Source organism: Battus philenor, unplaced genomic scaffold, assembly GCF_028537555.1.
Source record: "Battus philenor isolate CCGP_79_NKW_IND1 unplaced genomic scaffold, ilBatPhil1.0.hap1 SCAF_13, whole genome shotgun sequence".
Taxonomy (NCBI): Eukaryota; Metazoa; Arthropoda; class Insecta; order Lepidoptera; family Papilionidae; genus Battus; species Battus philenor.
Genome location: NW_027181675.1, coordinates 3339852 through 3362902, shown reverse-complemented (window position 1 = coordinate 3362902; position 23051 = coordinate 3339852). Strand labels below are relative to the sequence as shown.

The 23051-nt window shown below is 37.9% G+C and overlaps 1 protein-coding gene across 2 annotated transcripts in view; it reads right to left on the bottom strand.

The window, feature by feature from the left end:
• Ubr3 (Ubr3 ubiquitin ligase) overlaps positions 1-23051 on the bottom strand; it is a 102452-nt gene that overhangs the window by 2438 nt on the left and 76963 nt on the right. Inside the window, exons 10-30 of one of the 2 annotated variants that reach the window (XM_068776963.1) lie at positions 18960-19141; positions 17871-17995; positions 17027-17169; positions 16017-16180; positions 14785-14951; positions 13514-13668; positions 12701-12881; positions 11891-12003; positions 10763-10846; positions 9781-9916; positions 9579-9670; positions 8980-9130; positions 8228-8363; positions 7062-7293; positions 6196-6354; positions 5298-5591; positions 3993-4212; positions 3413-3676; positions 2584-2813; positions 1692-1931; positions 733-951 (exon numbers count right to left, since the gene is read on the bottom strand). In XM_068776963.1, coding sequence (XP_068633064.1) covers positions 733-951; positions 1692-1931; positions 2584-2813; positions 3413-3676; positions 3993-4212; positions 5298-5591; positions 6196-6354; positions 7062-7293; positions 8228-8363; positions 8980-9130; positions 9579-9670; positions 9781-9916; positions 10763-10846; positions 11891-12003; positions 12701-12881; positions 13514-13668; positions 14785-14951; positions 16017-16180; positions 17027-17169; positions 17871-17995; positions 18960-19141 — 3687 coding nt within the window. The remainder of the gene's footprint in view (positions 1-732; positions 952-1691; positions 1932-2583; positions 2814-3412; positions 3677-3992; positions 4213-5297; positions 5592-6195; positions 6355-7061; positions 7294-8227; positions 8364-8979; positions 9131-9578; positions 9671-9780; positions 9917-10762; positions 10847-11890; positions 12004-12700; positions 12882-13513; positions 13669-14784; positions 14952-16016; positions 16181-17026; positions 17170-17870; positions 17996-18959; positions 19142-23051) is intronic. The other variant, XM_068776965.1, reaches the window with a different exon arrangement.

Genomic DNA, 23051 nt, shown 5'->3' with positions numbered 1-23051 from the left:
CTTGAAATCAAATAAAAACTAGTAAATAACCCATCCAAAGTGTAAAGGATTTTTAAGTGGTATTAAACTTGCAAATTATTTACTCTAACTACTAGATTAAAAATATTAATGAAAGTAGCTTTATTTTCAATTTAAATACATCATTATTGGCAAGTTTGATTGTAGTTTCTATAAAACCGGGCTCTTATGCTAGTCTTATTTTGAAGAGATTAATATAAATGATTCAAAAAGAAAAATAATATCAATCAATGAATAGGTATATCAATATTGAAAATAAAAAAAACTTTCTCCCATTTCCGAGGAAGCCGACCCTCTGAATCTTATATTTCCACACTAAGCATAATTACAGCATCAATGTCATTATATTTTCTGATGATCTTCGAATAGGTCATAAACAGGTTGACTTAGTTTTTTTAATAATATTGGGGACCTCTTGTACCCCTATTTTGTTTGGTATAGGGTTCCAGATAGGCCAGCATTCCTCCTGCAGAACACGAGGAATGCTGGCCTATCGTTGTTATCTCTCATTAGTGACGCGATGTATTCCTCACTTATCTTTCTGCTTAATTCCCATTTGAAGTTGAATTCAGTCGAAGAAATTTCGAATTTGAATCGAAGTCCAGGGATGTTTTAGTTATAAATAAACAAATTCATTAATAAGATTATTAATTGCGCCGAATATGTGTGTATTTAAGTGCAATAGTAGTGGTGTGCTAGGGTGAGAGGGGTTACCTGCACGGCCTCTGCGACCTGGTGGCGACGGCAGCAGGCCTGCTTGAGGCAGACGAGCGTGCCGCACAGCAGGCAGACGGAGGCCTCTTTGGGTACGGCGCCGCACTGCAGGCACACGCGCTCGTGGTAGTACGTGAACAGGCGGTCGTAGTCGCGTGGCAGCGCCAGCAGCGCCGGCTGCGACCACGGCACGTGCAGCGACCGGATCACACGCCGAATCTGCAACCAACACCCATTATTGTACTGCATTGAAAGTATCTACTTTAGCTTGCAATAATGGTTATTAATATTAGCTTTATAATGTATCATGGCTCAAACAAAGTGCGGATTAGCAAACGTCTAAATGCAGTCTTTTATCTAAAGTCATATTGTTCGAGCATGTTAGGAGTTTCGCTGTAAGATCAAAACAGAAAAGATCATGAATCAGCAGAAAAACCAAGATCATCGAAAAAAACTGAAAAAAAAAAGACGGGTCATCGTGGCGATCTTTGGGAGAAGCCTATGCTTTGCAGGAAGTATCCATCGGCAGAAAAAAGGATTAAAAATCAATTTTCCGACAACTTTAACAAGGTCATCTGTCAACCTTACGGGTGTGCGTCTTGTAACGCATTTGTTCTTTTTTATATATGTTAAATACATTCTTCAATGAATTAAAATCAATAGATCCATTCTGAATTTGACAACTATATTCCTAGTTATTAAGTATAAGGCTAAAGTTTATACTGCTCACTTACTACTCGAATAATGAGGATTGAACCCAGGAACTACTATTGCATGTCACCATACTTAACCACTAGGCTACTAGTCTGTGGATAATAAGGGCTCCACCCATAAATGTGTCAATATGACATCTTTGTTTTATTACTTGGAAGTGTTTAATCCGAACACAGTAACACTTCCTTATTACTAACCATAGTGCGTTTGTTAAGTGAGAGCTTTGCTAAAGAAGTTGAACTCACAGCGAGTTGTCCCCCACTAGCTGCGGAGGCAAGTTGCCTGGCCCAAGCGCGAGCGGCCGCGGGGGCATCCTCGTGCAGCGCCGATGCTGCAGTGATCTCGTCTCCCGACGCCAGCTCCAGGTACTGCACCAGACGGGAGAACTCCTCCTGTACATTCTCGATCTCCGGCAGCGGTTGGCCGTATATGTGTTTTCGTAATAGCGCCGATATACGCAGGAACGGTAAGATTAACTCTTGCACCTGTAATTACATAAATATATTATTATTATAGAGTAATAATAAATGAAACCAGATATGCGTTTTCATGTATTAAAATCGTAAACGAATGGTAAAAAGAATTTTGTTTTCATCTCAGACCAAATTAAAACCCAATTTTAACTGAGTGATTACCATAATTTTATTCACTGAAGCAATTAAGTGTAAACCTTGTAAAGTAACAAGTCTAAATTTTATCAATGTGGAAATTTTGGAAGCATTCAAGTTCGTTGAACTCTTTAAGGTTGTGGCTCCATGGAATAACCGGACTCAAGAGTCCCCTGGAGAAGAACTTTGGATATACAAGGTAATTGGTTATAGAAATAAAAGCTTTAAAGGGATTACTATAAAGGGGTTATTTGCTGTAAATTAATGTAAGGTACACTTTATACAAAAATCAATGATTTCATACATAATAAATAAATGAAATGATTAAATAGTAAGAAAAAAATATATGGGATAACTACATATTAAAATTAATTATTATTTACTATCTGTCCATATACTGCCAAAAGTTATTGGCCTATTGCATTCCAATAGAAAAAAATAACTAATGTAACATATTTCAGAATGATCACTTTATACAGGATTTTATTTTTTATCATCCTGTATATATTTATGATAGAGTTTAGCGTACCTGCGCCTCCAGCAGTGCTACGTCGAGAGGTCTGGCGGCTTGATGCGGCGGCGCATCATCAGCCAACAGCGCAGCGCCGGCCAGCGCGGGCAGCAGCAGTCGCGCAGCGCTTCGCACCTCGCTCTCCTCCTCCCCCTCCACCAGCCCGATCTCCCCGCCCGCGCACAGCTGGCATACCACTTGGTAGTACGTCAGCGCGTACAACGAGCTCACGATGCACGTGAAGTGCTCTAGTTGATTACATAAATTACAAGTTAACAAACATGATATAAACCTTTTATTTTACTAATTAAAAATGAATATAACCGCGGATTTATGAAATTAGACGACATCGCAAAATATCATGATGAAAAACGGAATTCTTAATAGTGCCACTAATTTATGTTTTTGGATAAAACGTTTTTTACTTTGTTGGAAAGTGGCTAAGACTTAGTTGTGGATGCTCTACATAATTATTGGGCGCAGGGACCAACTCAAAATCGCAACGCCTCTCAGTTGTCTAAGTAATGCTAAAGAAAGGCGGGGCTCTAAAGAAACTTGTCTTGAGCTCTATTCTAAATGAATCAGGGTTCTGAGGAATGACTTCCCGCGCAAGCCGGTCGTCTTTAAAGTAAGTAAGGAGATCGTTCTAGTCACGTTCAATATTCTTATTTGGGGGGTGCCTCTAATAGACGGGAAGATATGAGGGTCGAACCTCTGCTTGATCGGTTGGCTAAGAAGAGTTTTAACAGCAACAATAATTAACATAGTCCAAGAGATAATTCGTGTAGTTCGCAATAATTGTCAAGCATGGTTATGTAACAACAAGTTTTTTGGTGATGATACTGACGTATGTCCAGGTAGGGTGCCGTGTGCGGAGCTAAAAGCAGCAGGTGCATGAGCAGCGCGAGTGGGTCGCGCAGCAACAGCGGCACGGGGCGGCTGTCGGCGGCGGGTACAGCGGCGCGCGAGCCCACGCCCCCCGCTGCGCTTCCGGCGCCACCTGTCGGCGACGTGGGGGGTCGCAGCGCGCGCCATGTGTTTGCCGCGCCCAGCGCTGCTCCCGCCGCCGATAGCGCACGAGCGTGGGCACCTGCCACCGCCATAAGCGGAACTGCAACATGACATTATTTTTAAAGTTTAACTCCAAAGTATGATGGTTACCAGTTAAAGACATGGTGTATTTGAAGAATATGGCTAATGTACGCGATATGTCTGTTGTAGGAGAACCAGGACTCTGCAAAGCAGTACGACTTCTGAGGAGATTTTAGTGGGTAACTGCTTCCCAGAATAGCAGTCGTTTCTATGAATATTTTGTCCTCAAAACTCAAAATGATGATGTATCTCTTTAGCCCAGTATGTTAACGTACACTAACTACGACCTTCAGACTTGAATATGTTGCACGTGTCGTATGCGAGAATGTACTGACCGATGCAATCGTCGCGTGGCTTGTAGCGCGGCGCGGGGCGTGGCAGCAGCGAGCCGCCGCGCTGCACCAGCTCGCATTCCAGGTTGCTGCGGACGAGCGACGCCACGAACGTAAAGATGGCGGCCGGCGATGACCCGTAGCGCTGCTTCAGCTTGCCGCCCGCCATTGCCGTCATGTCCTCCATCGCCTTGCCCATCGCCTCCGACAGCCGGCTGGGGCTCTGGTATCGCACAATTGATAATTATTATCTATTATCTATCATTTATCTGCTACATACTAATATACACAACTAACTCTCTGTCATAGTTCTGTACTTAAAATTATAGGGAGCGTAAAAATAATGTTTTTTATTACCTTTGTTACAAAACGAATGCTAACTCCGTATTTATTTATCCACTCGTGTATATACTTACGTGTATATACTTCAGATGCCAGAAGCCTTATTCGATTTTGTCTAGAATTAGATTAAATTATTCTATAATGGTATAATTCAAATTAAAGATACGGGTGTTCCAAATGCGCAGAACAGAAAAGGCCTTAAATATACTTAGAATAATGTTTTTTGTGATCAAAATTTTACAGTATACACACAGCAAAATAAAAACTCAAACAGAGATGTCAAACAATGTAATAAAACGATTAATCCGTTATTTTCTACTTTATGATGGCACTCTAGTATCTAACGAGTTTAAATATAATACATGTACAAGACATAATTTAAATTGCAGACTATAAGAATAATGATATTACTAGATTTTAATAAAAACGTTTTAAAATTGGATGTTATGAAGAAACTTATATCTAATATGGTCGACTGTTATCTATCTTCATAACTTATTTATAGAGTTGCTGTAGTAATCTATGTGCAACTTTTCATTTCATCAAACTATGTACATCATTTCATTTTCAAAGATATTACTACAGCAGTTAATGATGGTGAATATAATTATTTTTATTTTCTATATAATATATTAAAACTTGTTAACAATACCTTCATTAACAATATCACTTTTTTATATCCCCAATAGTACAATAAAGGAAAGACTTTAAATCCTATTATAGTATTCAGGATTTTGCAAAATTGGCTACAAAAAAGAACTTGTCAGAGTTTATTGTGGGCTCATCTCGGACCTATGCGCATTAGGTACCATCCTAGCTTAGTTAAAAGATGCCTTATAGGGGAGTTTTCCTCATGAGGTAAAGAAGTGGTTACTTAAAGTGATTCTATATGGACTTTATTTGAATAAATAACCGTACGTGTGTACAGGGGTCGTCGCTATAAATATGTCTTTTAAGTGTGCTTACTGGCGGCGGGTGATCGCGCTCGAGCATGTCGAGCACTTGTTCCGCGTGCGAGGTGGGCGGGGCCGGGCCGGCGGCGGGGCGCGGCGGCACGGGGGCGAGCGGCAACACACTGTTGGCCAGCTGCCGGCACACGGGGCACAGGAACTCGCCGCGCTCCACGTGCAGGTTGTGCGGGCGCGGCGCGGCCAGCGAGCGCAGGTAGGCGCGCAGGCAGCGCAGGTGCAGGTGGTGCCCGCACGACTGCGCGTGCACTCCGCCCTCCCACCCCACGCTCACGCTCACCACCCATGACTCCTGTAACACGCATTATACACTCAAAATCGCTCACCAGTCAAAACCGACAAATAACAGAATCAGCTTTTGTACACAATAAACAGCAACTAAGAACAGTTCATGAACTGATGTCCTTTAGTTACTAATTGAGGGACATCAGTGTAATGTACACCTACAATCCATCAGTCAGGTTGAGAAAATATATTTTGATCTATTCTAACACAAGAAGCCAGCGGTGCCTTGTCTTAATTAAAATATCATCATCAAAAATATTACAAAATTATAACACCTTTATTTTTGTGCATAGTTATATGGTTACATAGCTATGATTAACATAATAGTGTACTTAAATATATGCGACTTCAAGCCGTCCTCCGACATTCGTTCCAAACAGGTGAAATTATAGTACACAGAGGCCCAAGTCGAGACTTCCCAAGGAAACATCAAACTTTGCTGCGATAAAGGAAGTTTTTAGCTAAACTTGAATTTGCAAATGCCACTTTGGCTGCGATGGAAGCCAGGTCAAAAAAAGTCTATCTTCATAGAGCTGATGGTAGTTAAGAGAAGAGGTACACGCTTGTATACATGTTTTGGTATAAATTATGTGTTGCATTGCCAAACTGACCTGATCAAAGTGCTGCTGTAGGTCATCGTGCAGGCGGTAGTGGTGTGCAGCAGCGGTCAGGTCACGTTGCGCAGCAAGACGAGCGCGCTCTGCTTCGCACAGTGCGAGACGTGCGCCGCCGCTTCCCGCGCGCCTCCTATGACCCAGCACGGACGTCGACTGGAACGTTCAACAAACAGTTTTTATTCATACGAACACGAATACTAAATAATAGCAAGAAAATACTCTTCTAATTTCGACAACAAATATTTAATAAAACTGATATAAGTCTCATTCCAACAGAAAATAACAAGTATTAGCTCAGTGGCATTAAACATACAGGTCATAAAATCCCTTACGTAAATAAGGTTGTTGTTAGTCCACATATAGCAGGACACAAAAATTATTACTTAAATATATAATTTCAATTTAATGGCCACCTAAATTTTAAGTGCTGTGTTTATAAAAAATCAAATTCAGAATTAACAATATATTTGCTGTATTGAACAGGTCCGAAGAACAGGCCTTCAACCGAATATACTTCTGCCAGGGACTTAAAAATTTAAGAGTAAATTATTGCCTTGTTTAATCTTAAGCTCTTGAAGAATGGTGACATTAGTACATTGCTGAGTCCATGACAACCGCAACAGCACGATATTTCCAAAACTAGTTTCATCGTTGATGGACTTTGTTTTGATATAATCCTCGACAACTTCCGGCACGTAGGCCCATACGCTTTGTCGAAATATAATCTTCCACGGTCCAACACGTTCATGTGAATGTTTTTTTTATGTGTGTATTCCGTGTGCGTGTTTGTGTGTGTATAAGCGCGTGTGTCAGCGTGTGTGTCTGCTCGTGTGTGTGTGCGCGCGTGAAGGTGTGCGCACCTGCAAGAGCACGACGAGGCCGATGGGGTCGTGGTCGGTGGCGGGCGCGGTGGTGTTGCAGATGACGCAGTCGTAGTCGCGCGCCAGCGGCTCGTCCTCCCAGTCCATGGCATCGCCGCCCTCCGCGCGCATAGCCGACAGGAACTGCTGCTGGCGGCGAGCGAACTCGCGCATCAGCTGCTGCTGGCGCTCGCGCGCCCGCCGCGACCGCTCCTCCTTCTCGCGACGCTCCCTGAACACAACATCACATTATTACTATATTATTAATATGCTCAATTGTAAAATAATAAATAGAGCCGATAGACGCGGCCTATGTAGATACCCCACTAAGTGGACAACCGACATAGTTAAGGTTGCGGAAAGTTGTTTGATGCGAGAAGCGCCGGACCGGTCAACGCGGCAATCGTGGGAAGCTTGCGCTTTACAGTGGGCGTCTATCGGCTGATATGTTGATGATGATGGTGATCATTATTCATAATAAATTGTAAAATAACCTATCTAATTATAACACTAATGTCTAATTTATTTAATGCTATTTTACAGAAACAGTGATATTGGTTTATTAATATAGCCTTTTTTAATCTGTCGGACGAACAGCCTTTATTGGAGAGTCATTCTCTAAAAAATATTGTAAGATTCTATAGAAGTTAGAAATATAATAGTGATTAAAAGGCGCCGGAGCTTTTAAATTGTCGGCTAATAACAATTTTATAAATCAGTATCGAGAATGATTAACAAACCTTCGCGGGATTAACTATTTTTAGTACTAAATGACAACACTTGTTTCACTTAATTAAAAGTGTCTAAAATACTTAACCAAAATGAATGTTTGTGCTTTTACCCTTATAAAACGGAAAGAACTGTCTTGTAAAAAAATACCATATCGATTTATCTCTTGTATGTTAAGGATAAAATTAAAATAAGTACTTTTACAAAATATGTAAATGTAGGTATGTAAAGGATTCTTTGTGTAAAATATTAGAAAATAAAAACACATAAGAAATTACGTTCTAACAATGTATAGTTTCTATTAATATTTTTGTCATAATTTCAGCAATTATTTAGCTATGATGAACATAACGTATTTTGTGAGTTAATGAAAATATGTTTTCTCATGTTTCGGATAAGTTGAATTATAAAATCAATTTTTTTAATGGGGTGCCGACCTGGCGCGCTGCTCGGCTTGCCGCTCGCGCTGGTGCGGCCACAGCGTGCGGCGCACGTGCTGCACGGCAGCAGCGCAGCGCGCGTCCAGCGCCGCCAGCTTGCGCAGCACCATGCCGATGAAGTGCGGACCATCGCCTGTATATTTAAATTTGGAACTTTCATATTACATATATATGCGATTATAGAACGTAGCTCTATTAACACCTGAGCAACTAAAGTCGTTGATTTTGATGTTATCTTGATCGAAATTGCATTTACGACCCAAAAGCAATGGAAACGACCACATTGTCCAAATTCAAATCCGAAATTGACTTCGTACGCGAAGGATAATTTGAGACCAAAATATTGTGATCGTAGTGGCCAGCAATAGGGTGCGTGAAGTCTAAATATAATATAATTTTTTATTGTAGTTAAAGTAACAGACAAAATACCTTGTACAAAAAAAATAATTATTCACATTATAACATCAAAAAGTTTTTCATGTTTAACATATATTATAATAACAAAAATAAAATAAAAATAATAAATATGTGTAAAACTCTTTGAAGCTTTAATTGTATTGGGTATAAGGTTTAGTTTTGGCAATCACAGCAACTTATACACAGTTGCCAATAAAAAAATCTTGTACGAAAAAAAAATTATAGGTATTTCATAGTCATGACTACATAAAACATGTTCGAAATTAAAGTTAACAATGAAAAAATATCCAAGAACAGAGTGAAAGGTCAATTTCAATCAATACAATACGAACCGATTGGCTCCTGTGAAGTAGGGGCCGGCTCCTCCAAGGAGAAAGAGTCCAGCCGGCCGGACAGCTGCGAGTGCAGTTTGAGCAGTAGCGATATTATGGACTCGTTCACTGGGATCGACTCGTTAGGGTCCGGCTGCGTGTGCACTTGCATCTGTTGACATTTTATATTTGTTCATCAGTTACTAACAATTGTGAGGTTTATCATCATCATATCCAGCTGATAGACGGCCAAGTTATATAAACCTCACCCGTCGATGAGCGGCTTCCAACTTGGTTGATTGATTATCTTTAATGGCATTACGTATCTATTACCTTTTCCTTCTTCAAATACCATTCAAGATATCGTTTTTTTTTTATAAATTAACCGTTACTAAAATTGGTTCATACAATTCTTTTTTTATTAATGTCTCTGAATTATAAAATCTATATTAAAATAAATGCACAAAGTTTAATATAGAAAACTTGTTTTTTAAATAAAAGATTTTCTTTATTAGAAATAATACAGCTAAGTAATGAATTTAAATTCTTTTAAATAATCAAACAAATGTATATCTATAATTGCTTGTATTGTTTATTAATAGTTGTGTGTGAAGCAATACCTGAGTGTCGGCGGAGGGTGGCGCTGGCGGAGAAGGTGGATCCGGAGGCGCGGGTAGCGCTTGCCAATGGATCTCTAAATCCTCTGTTGTGTCTGAAATCATACAACATTAAATATAAATTTGTTTATCATAAACAGGGTAATATTACAATTGCATTGATTGTTAAGTAAAAAATAATAATAATTAAAAAATATGCACGTACCGTATTCGATGGGCACTGGAGGCGTGTCCAAGTCACTTTGCGTGGGTATCGCGAGAGTCATTTGATTGTCCGAATCCATATCCGAGTCAGTGAGGGCCTGCAGCACCAGAGCTTGACTCTCCCCGCTGCCGCCCTGCTAGAAAATTGTTAATTATTTTGTATATTACATTTTTACATGATTAATAACATTGTTATGATATACTTTTCTTAAGGCATCATAAACTTATTATTTTTTGTGGACAACTGTGTATTATTTTAATTGATCCATCAAATGTCTCCAAATTATCTTATAAATTTTAATAACTATTTAAAATAATAAACAATCCCATTACAGTATGAAGGATTTTTTTAATGAAACTAGAGCTTGTTTTAAAGCGGACTTGTATTAAAGGGGACGTCTCGTTTCCCTATCTCATTTGGGACTGGTACTTTCATATCTGTAAGTTTTTTTTTTTTCAGAATAGGTTTATTTTTCTTTCGCTCATCACTTTATCTGGCATTCTATTTTCTTCCTTCCTTCATATGTACTACTCCGCCACTTTTCTACAATATTACATTTTTTACACATTTTACCTTCTTTACGTTCACTTTTACAATTCTCTTTTATTTGATAATAAAGCTTGGAAATGATTTGCATAATTACTGTATTAAGAATTTTATAAAAGTTACTACAAAAAGAAAACCCATCTGAATTTATTTAGGGCCAGGAATCCTCATAGCCTTATGGTGGAGTTCAATCAGATTCTAGTTTCTATAAAATTGGGTTCTTCTGAGATTCTGCTCTTGATGTTCATAAGTGGGCACTAAATAAATAAATAAATTCCTCACGAAGAACCCTAGAATTTTCGACTTTGCTCTATAGCTGTCTTAGATAATGTTTGAGAATCAAGACAAACAAGGGTAATTTATACTAAATTACTCAAAGTTAAAACGTCAAGTAATGTAGAAATTTAAAAATAGTGAAAAGTTATCTAAAGCCTACCTCTAAAGCACGTATCTCAGGCGCATCGCCGCCTGCGTCAGATTGATCGTCAGGAACGGAATTTCTATGCACGATCCGAGCTACCTGTTAAATTTATACAAAAAAAATTAATAATAATAATGTGTAATATTATTTAAACAATACGATTTATTTTTTATTTGATCACGAAAAAAACCTTTATTGGAGTTACACTACTCAGAGGAAAAACTTCAAGTGGCATGTAGACATTTTAAACTTTTTTGATTTTTATTTTTTAATTTTTTGTCTCAATTTTTTTTTATTTCAACTGTTTTGTTTTAACTATTAATAGTAATAAATTTGACTAGCTCTGTATTTTTCATGACCACCATAACATGAACACAATTGCGTTTATTTCTAAAAGTAAATTAGTCGGACATTTAAATACGAGTTAAATGGAAGTCTTTGGACTATTTTCTTTATTTAACACGTCCTGTGCCACGGAAATTTTCGAAGATGCATTCAGGCCGCATGGGGCGTGTACGACCCATACTTTAATGATTGAAAAAAAGTCGTTTAAGATGTATGCTTTACACTTTGTCAATACTGCAAAACTATAATTAGCGGGAAAAAGTTTAATATGCATTTCGTACGCGCATACGTTGTCTAAATTCAATCATAAGTAAGAAAAGGACCAATATTTAGCCACTTCCGCACATGCAGTGGTAGTCGTACAATAAAGTGCACCGCCAAACACAGAGTGACACTAGTTGGCACTAATCGGTGTAGCATAACTCCTGAAGATGCCCCGTGGAGGGGTGAAATACGTGTTGAGTAATTTGGCGGTGGCGGTTGTGTGATTCGCATTGTTTGCCGCATACGCATTTATCGGCGGGCTGGCGGGCGGTGCACTTTATTGTACGACTACCACTGCATGTGCGGAAGTGGCTAAATATTGGTCCTTTTCTTACTTAAGATGGACTTCCGCGAGGAAACGCCTGATTCCATTAAATAAATTCAATCTTAGGTTCTCAATTCATTTTTTTAAGAATTCTTTGTTTTTCAAAAAGAATTACAAATGGCCCGAACGGAAAGTGTAACGGGGGTCGTATGTCTCACATGGCATGGAAAACGTTAATGTGCAACACTTAGTACAGTGTTATAACTGACCTGTAAAGTCGCCGGCACGGCTAAAGCGGTGCTAGTGGCCGGGAGTGATACAGACTTATTGGGCGGAGGCAACTGACCGGTATCCGACTCTGAAGGTTCCCATTCTGTATCACCTGGAAACATAGGCACAACATGAACATTTCATCAATTTTTCAAATTTCAAACAAGATCAATAATAAATGCTTTACAACATTATAATCTAATTATGTTTACAAATGTATAAAGTGTGTATAAATAATTTTAAAAAATAGCGGAGGTCTATAGTGTCTGTATTAATGTTTCAACTAAGAAAAATCCCTAACTCTTTTGTAGTATAAGAAATAAGATTTAATAATAAAATTCCGCTGAACATTATTGAACTACCATTTGTAAATTCAAAACTCATATCAAAATTGACTTGACGGACAAATTATTATTTAATGGAATAATATTTAAAAGACAAGGATCCTTGGTAACATTGTCACTTGATTATTTTCATTTAGACAATTCAAATGCTAAACGACATGTCAAAAACTTATTGTCTAACTTTTTTTTAAGATGTGTTGTTGTAAAGAAAAAAATAAAAATAAAATAAGTTAAAAAAGTTTACGATCAAAAAGGTGTTTAATCTGTCTGTCTAATATTAATTTCATTGATAACGCCTTATAAGGTGTCCGTGTGCATGTGTTTATGGTGTGCGTGCGGTGTCTGCGTGTGTGGATGTGGGGTGTCGGTGTACGTATGTTTGCTGGTGTGTGTGCGTGCATGTATGTGTACGCATGCGTGGGTGTCGGTGTGCATGTGTTGCAGGTGTGTGTGTGTGCGACTTACTGTCAGAGTGATAGTGACGCGGATAAAGGTGTGGGCGCGTGCGGTGGTGCGGCGGCACGGCTGCGACCACGGTGCGCGCGTTGTCGCACAGCGAGCCGCCTGCGAACGCGCGCAGCAACGGCACGCCGCGCACGGCCCGGGCACGCGACCCGCCCTCACCGCTGGCCACGCACACCGACCGCTGCAACAACACACAATAACACATTTAAACCTGAAACTAACATCTCAAATCTCACAGCATGTCATCACCATAATCATTTAAGCCGTAAGACGTCTTCTGCTAGACATATTGTAAATAATAAAAGTGGTTGCTCACTTCGAGCCTCATTGGTAGGCTTATGACTGTTCAACAAGGAATGAGAAGAAAATCAGAAGACGCCTTCGTCTCATAACCGTCTCTAACATAGCCCAGCGGATTGGTGAATTGAAGTGGCAGTGCCCACACATAGCGCACAGAAGTGAGTAAGAAATATCACCATAAAGGACATAAACCCGAATTTATTTCCTATCACATTCTGGTATTCTTCTCATGACGTCCACTATAACTATACAGGTATAACAACAATATTAACATTTGAAGTCAAGACCTTTCCATGGGTTCAATCCACAAGGCACTTGTAGCCTAGATATATCAAGATCCTACCTACAATTGTTCTTATTGATAACCTTGTCAATTGTAACTAATTTAATTAAAATTTACATATAAAGGACTTCAAAAAATTGCATATTTGTCACACAAAGAAAAGACCGCACAAAAACTATGTACAGTTGGAGGCTTTTTTTCAGCTGTGCTGTGAACGTCCAATTACTTACGTCGTGTGCACGCTGCGGTGCAGCGAGGTCGGCGGCGACAGCCAACAGGTAGACAGCGAGAGCCAGCACGTGATCTGGAGGTGCCGAGCCGGCTGCTCCGTCGCGTCGCCTCACGCCGCGGTGCAGCACCGCTAGCAGCGCGCCGTGTAGAACTCCTGATCATAAAATCATCACATTCTAAAATAATCCGATAACAATTAATGATGACACCGAAACCTTCATAAAGCCACTCAATCTTTTGTGGGCGGCATTAGAACCTTCTCATGTAATCTCTTTAAATTACCTAATTATATTTTAAAAATGAGATAAAAACTTTTAAAAATATTTTTACGTGAATGATATTTTAAGTCATAATCGAACTCGAGAATAAATTTCTCTTATTCTAACCAACATAATCTCAATAACGCAAAAACACGTAGATCCTAGATTTGACCCTCTGGTACTTCTTAGAGTTAAGCAACAATGAAACAAATATTAATTCATTTGAATCGACTTTGCTAAAAGCACTTTCGAAAAGTCAAGATGTATTTATACATTGTTAGGTAAGGAATCTATATTTATTCACTGCATACTAATTTTAAAAAAAATCCTGTTATAAATTGACTTTTGTCACATGAAAGTCAGCATGTGTAGTACCAGGCATATTTATCTCTTTTGTAAATTAATTAATTGATTAATATTTCCTTAACATATAATATATTTTAGTTTTGAATCTTTATGTGGGTAAATTTAAAATTGCTCCAGGGATTTTATTACAAAGGCGTAACATTTTGTATATATTTTATGACAGAAAAATTTCAACCGGTCTTATTGTAAATCTTTGAGGCTACAAGCAAGACTTTGTGTGAGGGCACACAATGCACCCTATGGATAATATCGAAAAATTATTAAAAACAATGATGTAATTTAAGAAAAATCGGTACTTTGACAAAAATATCTGTTTAATATTTTTAATAGATCAAACTTATGCAATTTCATTGTTCGCAAACATCTTTTTTTACAGTTAATATTTAAAATTGTATTTTATACTGCACAAGATGTTAGTTATAAAAAATATTTTTATCGACTTCCGAAAGCATAGCATTTCACTATTATGTGAATTTCGAAACCTGTATCAGTAGAACACCTCTAGCTGGTCTTCTTTATATCCACACCAGCCTCAATAGAAATTTTTTTCTTACATAAATCTGATGAAATTGAAGCCATTTTCATTTGCGATTTAATCCTGATAAGCAATGGGAAGGAAGGGGAATAAGGTTTATTAGTAGTACCGGAGAGGCAAATGACGCGCGGGTCGCCGGCGGCCGCTGGCGGCGCCTGCGCGGGCCTCAGCGGCGGCCACAGCGCTCCCGACCCGGGGCCCGCACTCGCCGTCCCCGCGCTGCCCGCCGCCCCCGCGCCGCTCGAAACGCCCTCCGACTTCTGCTTCTCTCGCACACTGTTTATAAGAAAAGTTTAGATGATTATAATCATGTCATCCGATGCCCAATGCAAGACATAAATTATTAAATCAGCCAAAGATCGCCGCAGGCCTTGCGCTTCCCGCACCCAGCGGCGATCTAACTCGACTATATATATCGTCGGTCTATTTAGTGAGAGGCCTCCCTCGTCTACCGGTGTTTACATAAAGTATAAATAATATGCTTTTTAAATTGACACAATTTTTTTTTAAATACTGTTATATCAATTTCAAAAAGAAACGTTTATGATATAATAGCTACTAAAACCGCTGGTACCGTGCCATAGAAAAGCAAAAAAGGCAAAGCTTGGAAAAAAGAGCACGAGCGCAGCCGTCACGAGTCTTGACAGAGCATTAACGAAACCGAGCGGCCGCTTATAGCAATATAACTAAGGCACGGTTTCGGTAACACTAAATTTTTTCGTCTTTACAAAAAAATAACCTAACAGTCACTAGATCATTAAATAAGAATAAATCTAAGTAAAATCTAAGTTTTATTATAATCAGTACATAGATCTGTTCTTAGCAGACCAATATCTAATAAAATATTCCTACCAGAGAAATATTTTCCCTATGTCATAATTATCCATGTCATGGCGATATACTTTAAAAATTGAATAGGTATTAACAGCAAACAATGCAATATGGCCAAATTTGTTAACGTAATAAGTAAGATCGTTTGTATATAATAAAAATAGAAAAGGTCCCAAAATCGATTCCTACTGCACTGCGCACGCGCATCGGTAAATAGCAACCGATTGACGTTTCATTATTTACTGCAACATGCATTCTTTTACAAAGGTTACGATAGCAATGATATTACCAGCGTGGCAGTGGACTTTATAGTGACGTAGTTTAAACAAAAACGTATTATGGTTCAACCCAGAATTACTGTGCATTGTGATCAATAAAGTAATTAGATTAATAATATATTTATAATTTATTACATAGCTCTTAATATTGTTTTATTTTGAAAATTTTATGACGTTATTTTGTTTAATTCAACACCCCCCTTTTCTTTAATGTGATTCAAGTTATACTAACTATGCCGTGAAGCGATCCATGGATGAATGGAAGTCACGTCGGTGAACTGCACGTCTCAGTACGTGCAGCGGGTCGTAGTGCTGCTCCCACACCTCGGGCTTCGGCACGAACAGCCCTTGCTCCAGGTTCTCCGATCCCTTTGGCGGCGGTCGGTAAGTTGACAGCTGCAAATTTTTTTTTGGACCTCGCTTAAACTGCCATGTGGCTTTTGTAAATTCCGCGGGGAAGGGTGAAGAGTGCGCTTAATCTATAATCTCTTTTAAGGTAGAGAAGCTCGAGGGCTTCATGGGTATCGACATGGTACAATTTCACTGGAGTGGGGTCTTTTTTAAGGGGCCCCCATTTTTAGGAGCCGTCGTATATTTCCCCGTCTTAGGTACACAGGGACAATTTTGGCCTAATAATATTTTGACTTCTTTTTCACGCAATATTCTTTTTTCCCTTCACATTATCTCTCTTACTTTCCATACATAACCTGTTTTTCTTCTCCATTCCTTCCAGACTGCTACTTGCTACTATATACTATACTATATGCTACTATATATATATATATATATATATATATATATATATATATACTGCTGCTGCTACAATATATATTTTATTTAATATTTCACCATAATTCAATTTCTTATTTTTCTTTTACTTTTAAATCTTACCAGAGTGGGATCTACTACTGTCTACTATGGTACTGAGTAAATCCCTGTGACGAGTATATTACATTTGGACTAGACTTGAAGGGTTGAATACTAAAGGCATTCAGCTTAAACCAATTTTATTATGATATATACCACACCAGACTGAGTTAAAATAGTTATACTATATTACTATTGCGTTGTTTATTATTTCTAAAGACACCATTGACTTGTGGATAAAGTGTGTCATACTTTAATAGACCACAAATGAGCTATAAATCCATCGCATTAAAGTTTACTTTCCTGATAGCAAAATTTTCTGCTATTCCGTCCCTCTTCTGACTCATTCATCCGTTTTATTTAAGTGGTGGTTACCTCCTTGAGGACGCTTTCAAAGTTCCTTGTGTGGGCGTTACCGGAGCGCTCGGGCATCAGTTCCAGCAGCTGCGAGTGTGTCTTATCACCGGCCGCCAGTAGCGTGCTCACTTCTAATCGGGACTGCGTTAGTTCGTCATTGCCTGAGAAGTAATTAATTATACAAATTATTGTAACATCTTAGAAAACGGAGCCGCTATTCTAGAAATGTTTACTCATACAATTCAATGGCAAAAACCTGCGAGTACCGACCGAGGGCACGCTTTCAGTTTTATTTTATTCAGAAAACTATCAAGTGTACATAGATATTACAAATAAAATTATCAAATGAATATTCATTTATTTAAAAACTTTTTATACATTTTGTGTGTAACGGCGAACTTAATGCCGAAGGCATTCTCTGCCAGTTAACCCTTTGGGCGGTGCAGAGTTAAATTAATAAGAGTAGATGAAAATAGTTAACACTATAAAACACAAAAAACAAAATAAAATAGTAAAATTACACTGAAAAGGAAGAGAATCGCTTCAGAACTGCTTTTATAAATATAGTAATGGTTACTACATTATATATTTACATATAAGTGTACCACCATAAACATATATGTGTATATATATATATATATACACATATAATTTTATTATATATATATATATATATATATATATATATATAATAAAATTCACCTATCATGATAATTAGTTTCTAGTGCTTTATTATAACGTTTACCTTCTAAAATACTAATACAAAACTTTAGTCTTACCCGACCCTTCTGAATTTGTTCTGTTTTTAATTTATAACATTTTCAAATTACTTCACTGCTGTAATTCAGGAACAGAACGTTACCTAAGTTTGTGCGCGATGATACGAGTATGGCGAGGAACGTGAGCAGCCCTTCCAGCATGGCGTCCTGCTCGGCCGCCTGCGAAGGCGCCAGCGGGGTCATGCTTAGCCACTCGCGGACACCGAACCTGTTTGCAGAAGACATACAGACGTTATTCATTTATCTATCTCCATCGGCGACATTTAAAATAAAATTATAATCCAACGCAAAATATCACATAAACGAGACTGCGGTGTTACTCCCGGCGACCTTGACTGTGTCGTCGACCTAGTTTCGGCCCCAACGGCTGTCAGTTACACGGGCAAAGTTTCCGGCCCACTGCCACTTCAGACAAGCATTCCTAGAACCACGTTAGTGTTTTTAGTTCTGTGGATCTCCACATTTGAAATATCTCTATTGCTTTCTGAATGACCTCTGGATTCTTCTCATAAGGTCCATTGATAACGACCGTTCTCAGCAGTAAACAATAATCAATTTTAATGCCTAGTAATTTAAATTATGTAATAATAATTTTTTTTCTTAACCATTGATTTATGCCCTGCAGTGGGAATTTATCGGCTATGATAATAGATGATGATGATTATTAGAGTGTCGCAGTCCAATTACTTTTGACGGCACGAAATCGACCACATAGACTTCGAGTCGTCAAAGATGCCGGTTTACTAATATTGTTTTTATTATTTAATGGAATCAGGCGTTGCCTTGCGGAAGTCTACACCGAGTCTACACCGATTAGTGCCAACTCTGCTTCAACGCGCCTTTTTCCGTGAGTATTCATGTTCTAAACATGATTTTTGGTTAATTATTTACTTTAGTTACTTAACAATTTGCTTAACTAAGAAAAGGGCCAATTTTTAGCCACGTGTTTGGCACTAATCGGTGTAACATAACTCCTGAAGATGCCCCGTGGAGGGGTGAAACACGTGTTGAGTGATTTCACGGTGGCAGTTGTGTAATTCGCATTGTTTGCCGCATGCGCATTTGTCAGCGGGCTGGCGGGCGGTGCACTTTGTTGCACGATTACCACTGCATGTGCGGAAGTGGCTAAATATTGGTCCTTTTCTTACTGTTTTTATTAATAGAGTGCTTACATGTCAATGCACATGTCCAGGAACTGATCGGCTGGCAGGTGGGCAGCGCAGATTTGCAGCCAGTAGATGTCCATGTCGACCATGGAGTTGCAGAAGTTGGCCTGGATGTACGTCATCGCCTGACCCTTTATCTGCAGCCCGTTGCGTACCCACACGCCTGCCAGGATCTCGTAGAACAGGCTCTGGAGAACAAAGAACATCAATCATTTTCATTTTATGTTTCAGTTTCTGTTAACTCATCTCTCAATCTTAAACAAGTTACAAAACTAGCAAAACGCCCCAAAAAAAATAAATTGAACTTGATACTAATCAGATGTTCAACGTGTTACGAAAGAACGTTTTGGAATTTTTAGATACAGTTTTTATTTACAATAAGTACCATTCTAAAAATATTTAAGACTATTTTTCAAAATTTCAAAGCGCTCAACCATTTATCTGCAATTTTATATAAATTTCCTTGACGTGGAACTATTGTCGCATTTTTTATATTAAAGAATACACCATCTAATTTCGGAAAGAAAGGTAATGTATAGTAAGAAGATTAGTTAGCCAGAGGAATGCGAGATATTGTGAAGAAAAATAATAACGGCGGTTAAAAGAGAAAACAAATTTCAGAAATGTTGGCCTTTCAATTCACATCGATAGCATCCGCTTTTGAATAACAAATTCGAAAACTAATTTGTTATGCGTGTGGAAAACGAATAGTCTACATCAGTGATTCCCAAAGTGGCCTATATCGACCCCTAGGGGCCTATGACAACCTGCAAGGGGTCTATGTCAGCGAAAAAAAATTTGGGGGTCCATGAAATGAAAATGGGCGTCCACGATAGTGGATCTCAACACATACACTGATAGTACCTATTTACTTACATCATACTATCTTATAATATCAAAACATTCACATTATTTATAAAAGTACCTATGTTACGTATATTTTACATTACAGATACAAAATTTTATTTTGAGTAATTTTAATTTAAATTCAATTAATAAATGTATAAATTAACATGTGTACTTTAAGTTTTTAACACTAAACTTCTGTACAGTTAGAAATGTACAGGAAATCAATATCAGGTAAGCAGGGGGTCTACCCAACACGGAAAAACATGGCAAGGGGTCTACGACACAAAAAAGTTTGGGGAACTCTGGTCTACATGGTACTTTTGTAACGCGTTTTTTGTCTCCCATATAACAAATGTGTTAAAGGCGGTAATTTAGAAGATTATTACAGATGATTTCAACAAGTAAAATATGTAATTTATTGAAATATAACGCGTAATTAATCTGCTTCGGTACAGGTGAGGTTTATTGTATAACGTGCCTTCGAAAGAAAACTGCATCACAACTTTATATAGGAAATAACAACATAAAATAAAATCCCAAACAACAACGTCTATACTTTCTCGTTTGCTATACACGCAGAACTAAATAAACATTCGGAGGCTCAATATCAGCAACGCGTAAGTAATAGGATAACTTAAGCAACAAACTTGAGACTACCGATAAGAATTCACGGAACTCGGCCGCTGTGCATAACATACTTAAGATAAGACAAACAGAGAACTAATGTGAATATGCGAAAAGATTAAAAGTAACTACTGGGGCATGAAGATATAAGCGCTCTAAAAAGGTAAATTAATTTCGTTTCCTAATCTCTAGGCAAGTATATATATACAAGAAGAGACATTTATGTCAACAATAACGAATCTACTCATATATACTATCAAATAAATTTTATATTTTAAATATTGGTAGACAAATATGACGACAGTATTTATTTATTTACACTTTATTGTACACCAAAACTCTTTACTAAAAAAATCTCGAAGGAAATTTAACAAAATAAATTAAATAACTATAAAAAAGAAACAACTTATACAGGTACAAAACGCGGTCTCTACCAGACAAGCTTTGTATGAAGACGCGAGACATGAAGAAGGCAGTTTAGGGTGTATATTTACACGTTTTATTTTTATATTATTTACGTTTTATATATATAATACATGGAAAATGTATTACATAAATACGAATAAATAAAAAATACTGTACAATATCCCATTTTGGAGACCAAGGAAGTGCAATGGTCTTTCTTTTTAAAAGACTTTCTTTCTAAAAGCTGACCGTGATTTAGTGCGTCTTATTGTGGTAATTCAGGATATACTTTATTTTTTTCCGCCAAAAGGTATCGCATAAATATTGCTATGATGTTATAGTTTGAAGGGCAACGTTGGTAGCGAGTTTTAGTAGTACTGTAGATTTTTAATATATAATACCTGTTATCTACTGTTAACTTCTAGTTAACAAAATAGGTATTGTGGAAAAGTTAGTCACTGGTAGTATAATTATCATTCTAACTTTATAACTGTTACATGGACAAAGACACAGACACAGACAACGCCCTGCTAAAACTTGAATTATAGTTTAAGGAGGCAGAGCACTGAATGCGTTTAGTTTATAATATTTCATAGTAACACGAGGATTCCATAATTTTACAATAATTTATTTCACCAAATTGAGAAGCCCAGAAGCTCTCAGGTCACGCAGAGCGGATACTTCATGGAGAAACTGCGCAAAATGTCCTTGAGAGGGAGACCACAGTTTGGGCTTTCAAGAATTTGGTATCCTATTCCCCGGAAGAAGAGACCAATACTAAGATCATTAAAAATACACACAAAACGGAATAAATGTGTGTATAATTTTTACGGTTCATCAAAATGAGTAAGATGTCAATTTACGATTATCGCGTAAACAGACTACAGATATACTAATCATTAATGATAAGCATTCCTAAAACATTGTTCTTTGTTACATTAAAATGAAACGAGCCGCCGCAACAAAATTTTCAACATAAAAAAGGGTTCTTTGTTATTTGACCTACCCATTCCGGACAACAAGCGCGATTGTTGCTAAAACTGTCACCGACGGATACATTCTTAAACGATAAGCAAAAAACTAAAGATAAAACAGACAAAATTATAACATTCTTTTTACATAATCCCAAGGTTTATTTATTGTTATTATGTATATCACAAAAACTCCCAGGAGAGAAAAAATAAACTTAAGCTGTTCCAGTCAGCGCAACACTTTACTCTCTAATTTTAAATTACTACGTCCCTTGCTTTTTCTCTGTCGATGTTAATGCTGTTAGCCCAAAGGTTTTTACAGCTTACTCGGAACTGAGGTCACGGAGCGAAAGGGTCCGTGAACTAGAATTAAAAATCAAACACTGCTGGCAAGTCGCCTACCAGTTGCACGGTGACGTTCGCACGTTCCTATTGCTCTTCACGGTTGAGGGTATGTTGCTGGAATGTGCTTGCGGGTTGGGACGGCACCATGGACTACAGGCGAGCCGAGGAGGGATCCGGATCCAAACACGATCCGCCCACGCTCTTCGCGATTATGGTGTTGTGGCGTGATATGTAATGTTTCGTTTTGTTGTTTACAACGCGGCGACCTGTGTAAAGTGTTACAGGTGCAGTGGTTGCTGATGCTACGTCCAAGTTATGCAACTCGTTATTGAGAGTAGAGTGAAAGTATTAATATCCTGAGTGCAAGGCCTCCGAGTAGATGTCATAAGTTTAGTCACTTCATCAAAATGCTTTTGACATTTGATTCGATGAGATTATTCAAAAGCTTTGGTTTTAGCGAATCATGAAGTTTTTAGACACTTTAGTAACGTTTGCCTTTCGATGAAAGAGTACATGAGACTACTAAACAGTTTTATACTTTGAAAATCTTCTAAAACACATACAAGTAAACATATACATAACTATGTTCTTTAAAAACGTAAGAATATGTAAAATGACGTATGAATTTTAAATTATCCTAATACCGAACTTTCCGAACAACTCAATAACAAATGAGTTTTGCCGCATATAAATTTTGACTGTTTGACAGAAATAGTAAAAACTGGTTCTCAAAAAAAAACCTCGTAGTCACCTAGTATATAAAAGTTTCATTTATAAAAAGCAAGAAATATGTAGCGAAAAATATGCAGATATAAAACGAACTCTCTTTGAAAATTTAATACCTTCTCATCGAAATAACACAATGATATGAATAACTTGTACAAATTTACTAATAGATTAAAGA